A 9,976-nucleotide genomic window follows, 5' to 3' on the forward strand; every position below is an offset into this window, starting at 1 on the left:
AGAAAAGCATGCAATAAATATTCGATAAACAATTCTAATGTTTTATTGTAATTTTGTGCTGTAAATGGTTTTATTACAAAATAAATATAATATTAGAATAATTTAAATTGAATATATAAACATTGATTTACAATATATTGGGGCTATTCAGAAGCAACTCATAAAGCAATCTTTCTTCATAAATATTGTGTACCAGTTCCCAGCCCCAACTCCCAACCACTTTTAATGGTGTTAGTAGTATATACACATGGAGAGTGAAGAATTAAGTAAATAATGCATATGATTCAAGTAAAACAAGATGCCTTAACCATGGCTATTTGTTTATTACAGAATAAAAAGAGGTGTTTATTTAAGCCTGAGTAGTTGCCTGAATCATTGCTTTGATTCTTTATTTTGCTTTGCATGTTTAGGCTTGTGCATTGACTAACAAGTAAATCAAGGCATAGAAACCATTCCTTTTGACCTAGCCCTAAATTCATCATGCTGTGTATCCTCTTGAAGAGATTTGTGCTGGTCTTCCGACATGGCTCATCCAGAGATACTTCTCTTTGCTTGAAGGTGGCAATCAAAGCTATGACACTACTACTTTTCATTTATGAATTATCTTCTTCTGAATGTTTATTTCTAAGTAGGTTTACCTGTAGACATTAGAAACTTTGAATTCCATCTTCTTACATGTCTTAAGATAAATCATAGCCCCCTTATCCTTAAAAGTGTTTAATTTAGTGTGAGTTTCCTATAGGAATAATAATAAAAAAACTCTTTTGTATTGAATAGGCATTTCCATAGTTTGGTAAATTCAACCCAAATTACTATTTGATAAATACAATTTTTCCAGAATGATTGCTTAAAAATAACATTACTTAGCTTTTACTGTAAGTATAAGAAATAACTTTGAGAAAACTTTGCTATATTTAAAAATATGTGTATGTTTTATTGCTGTGAAGTATCAATGACAATTTTAGACTTCTTATCAGAAAATATATGATAGTCAAAAAAGTAGTCCATCATTGCATATAGATGATTGAAGATATACTTGATTTTTGACCACACAAATTGGAGTGGGGATTGAGTCCAATAATAGCAAATAAACTTAATATACAGGAGATGAAAATGTCTACATATATCATTTGCATGCCTGCCTCCGGTGAAAAATTAAAATCTTCATCTCAATTTCAATATAGTCCTACAGCAAGTTCTCCTGCCTGGAATACTTACAGGTTGTGTCAGAACTTTGTAAACCACATCAATCATAATCCATAGCTGCTGCTAAAAACAAATATTAGACATAACTGGTGGAGGTCGTACTATGCACTCTCACATTCCTTCGCTTATCTGTTGGTCGTGTGCCGCAAGCTGGGGCTGGATATCTGTTCCATTTTTTTGTTCTGTTACAGCAGCAGAATCCACAGAGCAGACCCCCGCCAATGAAGAGGACGGCAGAACTCGCCCAGCCTAGAAAAAGGGCAGCTCCCAGCTCCCTTTTCTGACCAAAGTGGACGGTTGGGTCATAGAAATCCCTGATGATGATATGGGCTGTCCAGCACACTGGAATCAGAACGAAGATGCCGGTCAGAATAAAGAGGACTCCTGAAGTTCCTAGAAGGTAAGCTTTGATCCTCTCGTTAGAAGTGGTACATTGGATCTGCTTCATGCCACAAATGCCAATAAGTAGAGCAATCAAAGAGAGAGCAACAGCCACACACATGAGTGCCCGAGCTGCTTCCAAGACAGGTGGGAGAGCCAGCAAGGAATTATAGAACTTGCACTGCAGCCTGACCTTGACTTGTCGGATGCAGTTCATCCAGAGCCCTTCCCAGAGCCTCTCAAAGACAATGATGTTGCTGCCAATGAAAGCTGACACTCTCCACTGAGGCAGAAGCGTTGTGGCAAGAGTCCCGACCATGCCGAGGAACCCGAGAACCAGCCCAGCAATTTGCAGTGGATAAAATGCCATTGTCTTTATTCTGAGACTGGTCCAATCAAGAACAGCAGAAAAAGATGCCCAAGATGCAGAACGTGGAGAGCTCTTTTGAGTCTAGAGCAGTCTCTGATGGTATTCTTTAGGGTTGCTGCCCATTTCATTTGGCTCCAAATCAGCAGCTACAGCTGAACTTGACCTAACTAGAAGGACCTGCTGTAAATGCCTGCTGTACACACATACTCATTTCTGTATGAATTATTCACTCCTCATATATAATTGTGTCTCAGCCAATCAGAAGGTATCCAGAGGTGTGTCAAGAAATACTGCATTCAACTTTAGTATTTCTCATATTATTATTGTCTTAGCAATGCTGTCATTAAATGTCAACGGTTCCAGTGTGAATTGCTAATTACAGAGCCGAAAATTTCCTGTCTAAAACACACTCTGATAGGAAAGTATAAGTACAAATGTTAAGCCAGACTGAAGATAATGCTAAAACCTTACCAGTTCTTCTGGGAGCAATTGAAAAACTCTTTAGACTTCAGATTGTCTATTGCTTTTTCTAGTTTAAGCCACTTTTCTTTAATATGGTTAATCAACTCTGGCTTTAATAAAGGCTTCTAGACAGGGAGAAGTACTTAGGTAGAGTTTCAAGTCTTCTACTGAAACCATTCATGCTTAGATGGAGTCTTAAGCAAGAAATTTAAATCCCGCAATTTGTTCTTCAGATCCAGAAAGAAAAAACAAAGAAACAAAAACACCTCATAATTGGTTTGAATTGACTATCAATTATTCTATTAATGTTAAGTAACACCTCTCTCTCTGTAGAAACATGGTTAGAGTATAAATTTTCATTAGATGTTTCTTTAATGACAGCTTGAAATACATCACATTTGTCTATTTTATTTTGGGGAACGATGCAAAAATAGAATTTTAGATGGACTATGATACTTAAAATTCAGATCATAGAGACTTTTTAGAGTTGGAATGTGTCTTCAAGGTTGCAAATCTCTAGCTGCTCATTTACCAGATGCAGAACATGAGGTCTGGAGGGTGCTTGGCTAAAGTTAGCTGTGTGCTACCCAACTCAGGGACAAACCCTCCAGCCCACTGTACTTGTCCCCATCTGTTTAGTCTGATTCAGAACCAGGAGGGAGAGATGCCTTTTCCAAACCTTTTCACACAAAGAGAACTAAATCCAAAATTTAACACTGCCCCTTCTACGGTTTTTCAAATACTTCTCAAAGGGGGAAAAACTCAATTGAGATTATTTCAACATTCAAGAGTGAAGTTGGCATCCTTGACTACCCCTTACCTACCACCACCCAGAGATTGGGGGCTTTGTCTGGAAAGCTTGGGCTTATCTTTTCTACATCCCACAGGAATCTGTCTTAAGAATAGAAACTACTCAAAAACAAGCACATGGTACATTCTTTACCTGGATGAAATTGCAGATTACAAATAACCTTCATTTTATTCAGTTGCAGCTCAAAGAGTGAATGGGTGGTCCAGTACTACCCAGATTTAGAAAGCCCACTTATTAAAAATTATGGAGACCATTGCATATTCAACATGGATGGTTTGGGAACACCCTCTCTGAGGAAAGCAATCACACAGAAAACAGATGACTTTTCTGCAGAAAGCTCCCTACAGAAGCTCAGGATGCAGGGTTCCTTGGCCCTGGGTTCTGGGCTTCTGAGTCACAGCCTTCACTGTTCCCGCCCTACCAGAGTTTCCCAACCTTACTCTGACTTAGGATTTCCAGCTGCTCTTCCCTGATCTAGTTCCTCTTCCTAGTTCCATCTCATTTTTAGTCCCATCTTTACTCTATCCTGGAAATTTCCAGTTTGCTCTTCTTTTTCAATTGTTTGATTTTCCACCAGGAAGGATATCTGGTAACACAAGTCAGGGCGTATATCTACTTAGACTATGGAGGTATATCCTGAATATAAGAACAATCGGAGGAACGTAATAACTCAGGAGTGTTAGCCTTTGCCCCTCACAGCCAGTCAATTGTCAGAGCCATCTTGACTTTTTCTCTTTTACACTTAGAGGGAGAATTTGCTTTCCTCTCCAGCCTCTCTGTGACTCTCATCCCCTTCTACCGCTTCTGCTGCCCCGAATCCACCAGTCTTTCCCTCCCTTGTTGTACATATGCCCTCTCCCTATTTCTGAATTGTTCTTCAGAAAATAAAAACTTTATCTGGACATAGGGCGTGAATGTCTATAATCCCAGTGGGAGGTTGAGGCAGGAGGATAGCAAGTTTGAGGGCAGCCTCTCAAAATAAAAGAAATAAAAAGGGTAAAGGAGCTGGAGATGTAAAGCTCTTGCCTGGCATGTGTAAGGCCCTGGGTTTGATACCAAGCACTTCATAAAAGAAGGAAAAAAGTGGGATGGGATACAGAGGGTGTAGCTCATTGGTAAAGCAACCCTGGATTCAATCTTCAGCCTCACAACAAACAAACAAACAAATGAATGAATAAATATTTCGTTTAAAAAATAAAATAAACCTACTGAATTGCAATCCATTTTGAAATCCCATGTCTGCACTCGCTGCTATATACCCTGTGTATCTTTTGGTCTACTCACACCACTTTTCATTGCTTCACACGTTGAACTCTGCCACCATGAACAGTTTATTAGAAATGCTACAGATTTCCTGGACATTCTAACTCAAGCCTCTAAATAATGCTTCCATATTTTTTTTTCTTATAGGAACTTTCTGTAAAAGTGATCACCAGTGCCTGTCTTTTTATGGGGCAGTAAAGAACATGTACTTTGGGAGAGATTCAGTCTTCACTTGATGTTTTAATCATTCATCTTGAGTATGTTTTTGAACCTTGTGAAATTACAAGGTTAATAATAATAATAATAATAATAGTAATAATAACCTAATAAGGCTGAAGATCTAATTTATGGATTGTGTGTAAAGTACCTGTCCTAAGCAAACACTCAGAAAAGGTTTGCATTGCACTGCCATAATTCAGTTCTTCAATATTTGTCTTATTTGCTTTATTATATTAGTGTGTCCATTATTTCTCTACCTGCTCATTATTAGACTTTTTTTTTTTCAATAAATGCCCTTAACCATGTTTGTTTCCTCCAGGGTTCCACATATATATCAGTATTCTTCTTACTCACACACTGTCTATACAGAGTCTCATGCCTGGCCCCTGTGTCCACTACTTCTTGCAAGGCTACAACTTAGGAAACTCTTACCTTTAGCCCAGGCCTCTCTCTATTCATTATTCTCTGTTCATTTTATTTTTTATTTCTCAGTGACCCTTCAATCAAAAAGGAGGCTGGGGTGATGTTGCACTAGGTTTCCCTGTCCAGCTGCATCAGCCTCCTTCAGATGTTGCCTGAAAACAAACATCTGTTCAAATCATTCTCCATTCATGGAGTCAATCCCCACCCAGTGACTGATGGATATTGGGTTATAAAGATCAGGCCTGATAGCCCAACTATAGGTTAAGTCTAAGAGGTGATTCCAGTTCCAGTAGGGCCTTCCTTCATTGGGTCTTCACCATGACTAGACTTCTCTCCATGATCAATCATCTTCCTTCCTTTTTTCCCCCTCAGATATTGATCCCATTAAAAACATAATGAATGCACTGATCTCTACCTTACAATCAGCTTCCCAGGGAACCATATCACTGATGGACACATTATTCTAGTTCATTAGCTATATTTCCTCTTCTGGCATTGCTGTGCCATAATTCAGTTCTTTGATAGTTCCATCTGAATCATTTCAACAATGACTTACCTTATCTTCTTGCCTCTAGTTCATGCCTTTCTGATCCATGTCCCACCAAGAAATCAAAAAGACCTTGCGGAGCCCAAATGTAAACATTACTAATTTATATAGAAATTTTCAGTAATTCTCCACTGTCTCCAAGCAAAATCAGAATAGCTTGACATCATTCTCTCTCTCTCTCTCTCTCTCTCTCTCTCTCTCTCTCTCTCTCTCTCTCTCTCTCTCTCTCTCTCTCTTTCATCGAATGTGGCCCCTGGCCAACTTTAAACAACTTTAAATCTTAGCTTATGACCATGACTATATTTCATGTTCTCAAAAACTTTACATTTTAATGAATGTGGTAAATATTAAACAAATTATCACCATAATAATTTCATTAAAAATTTAGAGATAAGCATAGAAATATAAGGTATAAAAATGATATTAACAGAGCATTAACAGAAATGATCTCCACTTTGATTATAGGATGAAGGAAGCTTGAATAGGAATTAACCAGCTAATCAGGAAAAGCATGGGGTAAGAGCATTCCAGGCAGGACAGACTGTCTGGGGGTGAAGGCACTGAGTGCAGAGCAAACAGAAAACCTTGAGCAACAGGAGAACAGAGATGAGGCTGCAAAGGTAGGCCATGTGAACCATCAATGACCTCCTAAAGTCTGTGCAAAGACAGTTAAAGATTTCTAGCATGGAACTGACGCTATGAAACCTCAATTCCACATTGAGACAACAATCACCAAAGCACCAAAACAGTAAGGCTATTTTGGGAGAATGGAAAGGCACCAAAGTAAATATGAAGAAACTGTCTAGAAGGTTACTGTAATAGTCCAGGTGAGAGACCATGAAAGCTGGGTTAGGGGACTAACCATGTGCAGGATCAGATGCATTTACATCATGTATCAAGTGGTAAATGTGACGGGTGGACTAGAGGTAGAGAAAGGCGTCAGAGATGACTGTCGTATCATTGAAATCAGCATCATGTATACACTGTGTGTTTACTGAGGATAAGGATGAGTGACCTTTTAGAAAAAAAGATCAAGAGTTAGTTCAGTTTTCAAATGTGAGTCCGAGTTGTCTGTCAACCTTTCTAATTAAAATATATATGGAATTGGATGTTTTGGATCTCAGGGGGACAATCTGGACTGTGTGGATATGTGGGAGTCCATCCTGTCCACATATAACCTATTATTAGACCACGATCAGTAAGAGGAATCTGACAGTAAGGACAGCTGACTTACTCTGCCACCTGTCCTCCTGGTACTTGTACTGAGGTCTCTGGCAATCTAATTTAGGTTGAAGACTTTTTGACTTCTCTGTAAAAATGTGTCAGTTTTACTTGCAGCATCAGCTTTAAGTGAATAGAAGTGCAAGAATCACATCATTATGGGGAAATGGGGACACTTGACGCATCACATCTCACCAGACTTCTCTCCCATTTGCAGAGTTCTTCCACACTGGAAAATGTTGAGACATTCTTCTAATTTGCTGTATATCAACTTTGAAGGAGATGAGAGGTCTCCCCCAGTGGCCAGTTCAGGTTTTAACAAGTATAAATGAATCAAAAGACTTTAACTGGATGGAAGCTGAGTTACAAGAGCTGCAATATGGAAGCAGAAATGGGTTCACATTATGTAGAAGATGAAACATTCACACATGCGTAACACACACGCACATACTTGAATATGCATTTCTACTCTATGACTATTTATCCCATTACTGATTTTCAAACTTGCTCTTTCCTCTACAGAAAGCATTTTCTTAATTCTCCTGAGCCCCCTGGACACATGCATCTCGTTCATTTAACAGTCATTCATTTTCCTCTGGATTTTGATCCAAATCTAGTCATGGGAAAAACTTTTTTTCTGAATTCTCGGATCATTTCTTCAATGCCATTTCCATTCCTGTTATTGTTTTTACCTTAGTACTATGCATTTTCATCTATACACTTTTTTTCACAAGTTCTAGATAAATACCATTTCTATCTGTATTTATTTAGTAGTCTCCCATATGGGTGACAGATGCTGTGAGAACTGAGACTATGTCCAATGTGTTTATCATTAGCTTCTCAATAATATAGATTCCCTGATCCATAGTAGTTGCCCAGGAAATATTTATTGAATGAACAATAAATTACTCCATCAATACAATGTTTCTTTAAGTTAATCCATCTCCTAATTTAAGGTTCAGCATTTAATTATACCCTCTAAAATTATAAATTGACAGTTTGAATGCTTTTTATAAAAATGTGATTTATATATAGAATATTATCTCATTTATTTAAACACACACACACACACACCGACACACACACACACACACACACACACACACACACACACACACACCACTTTTCTATTCCAGAAATGCATTTGGGGATAATCTAAAAATCATCTAAATTAAATTTAATGTCACCAGCTATTCAATCAAATTTTTTAATATATTTATTTCTTAGTTGTAGTTATTTTTTTTTAAATTTATATGTGGTGCTGAGAATCGAATTGCTAACTCACATTTCAACTATTTTAAGCCTACTTACATACCAGTATTACCAACATACTTCCCTGTGAAGTCAGTCAGATAAATTCCAGATTCCACCCCAAGTAGAGGAAAACTATATTAATCAAACATATTCTATAGAGGTGTGAATTTATCTTCCTGCTTCCTTTTCCTTCTCTCTTTTCTTTCTTTTCATTTCATAAGGATGCAGAAATTATTTTGAAAGACTTGTAAAACAAAAAGGTTGTCTTATGATTCATGAAAAACAAATGATGATTTCAGGTACAGAGAAAACAAGGGTAGGAAACAGAGGGGTAAAATGGGATAAGATTTGTCTATGAAATATGTACCATATTTGCTAAATACTGGCCATGAATTGCTTCTAAGTTTATTTAGCAGCAATGCAGAGTACTCATGCAAAATAAAAACAAATAAACTATTTTATTTTTAGTTGCATTATTCTTCTTACATCTAATGCCAGAAAGAAACCTTTTTCCTTTTGGAATACAATGAACAACATTCTTGCAGTAAATATACTGGCCACATTTCCAAGGTATTTCTTATTTTACAGGAACCAAAATAAGTGGTCCAAGTGTTCAGGTCTTGAACTTTTTTGATCCATAATTCTCAGCCTTGAATTCATACTAGAATCATTTGTAAGATCTGTGAAATATTACTCGTGCCTGGTCCACATTTCAGATCCATTAGACCAGAATTCTAGGGGTTGGGTTCAATCATCAGTTTTTATACTTTGGTTGTTTTATCGTAGTCAAGTAAGTACTTTTAAAATGTCTTCTGTGATAGTAGCAACAGGCAGGCAGGGATCAGAAACATGGCTTTGAGTTTTTATTCCTGAGGTTATTTCAGTTTTTAGTTAAATTATATAAGAATATTTATTAACCAAGTAATATCCCATATCAAGCCAATTAACTCAAAATAGCTCAACATGGGACTAGGCATCAACATTAGTTTTGTTTTTTTAAATGGTTCTAGTATGGAATTGAGAGCCACTGGCTGATTTGAATGGATGGATCTTATATCCCAAAGGCAATTTTATATTATTATTTCTCCTGGTAGTGTTTTTGAGTCTTGATAGTAAATTTGAGGTTGTATTCCTTGACAAGAACCCAGAGTGTAAATATTTTATATTGCTTGTTAAACTTATTCCTGTATGAATAGGTGGTGAAAGGCTTTGAAATAAAAATGATAAATTCGTTGCTCTTGTCTCTCTACAATTAAGCAATGCTATTTTTGAAAAGCAGAAGGGCATGATTTTTATCAATTATAATTGAAAACACCTCAGCTGGGGTATTAGCACAGTGCTTCTCGACTATGAAATATGTTCAAATGCTTTTGAAAACAAGGTATTTAAAAACACATTCATGGTCTGATATTATTTCAGCTAAGTTTAGGCATAAAAACACTGTGTAATCTTTTATGTTTATGGTTTTTACAAAAACTATAAATCCAGTATAATTAACAAACCACATACAAACAAAACTTAACATTTGATAAACTCCAAACTCTCAACTTTGATTTGGTAAGGGATCTTGGATTTTTAATATTTCATCCTGGATGTGAGATTTGCTAGAGGAAAAATGTACTTTCATACTTGTTCTCTGCTTGCCTGTTTTTATTCATTAAGTTTCAAGTGTGGCACGCCATTATTTAAAGTACTCATTTGTCACTGTCAATTCTTTTCCTTTCAACAATGAGATTGTTTTTAATCTGATCAATATTCTGCTGAGCCCAAACATCTAAGAGCATTCTCAAAGTAAAATGCTAGCAAGTTAAGTAACAGT

At 36.9% G+C, this 9,976-nt stretch overlaps 1 protein-coding gene across 1 annotated transcript; it reads right to left on the bottom strand.

The window, feature by feature from the left end:
• Positions 1-456: 456 nt before the first annotated feature.
• Cldn17 (claudin 17) lies at positions 457-9,119 on the bottom strand. The gene has a single exon (XM_078044518.1). It carries the CDS (start codon positions 1,955-1,957, stop codon positions 1,283-1,285), a length of 675 nt encoding a protein of 224 aa, XP_077900644.1. The 5' UTR covers positions 1,958-9,119; the 3' UTR covers positions 457-1,282.
• Between the last annotated feature and the right edge of the window lie 857 nt (positions 9,120-9,976).

The sequence above is a fragment of the Ictidomys tridecemlineatus genome, chromosome 3 (assembly GCF_052094955.1).
Source record: "Ictidomys tridecemlineatus isolate mIctTri1 chromosome 3, mIctTri1.hap1, whole genome shotgun sequence".
NCBI classification, from domain to species: Eukaryota; Metazoa; Chordata; class Mammalia; order Rodentia; family Sciuridae; genus Ictidomys; species Ictidomys tridecemlineatus.

What these genes read in the sequence shown, in the direction of transcription:
- Cldn17 (XM_078044518.1), bottom strand. Translation starts at nt 1,957, where the DNA reads ATGGCATTTTATCCACTGCAAATTGCTGGGCTGGTTCTCGGGTTCCTC.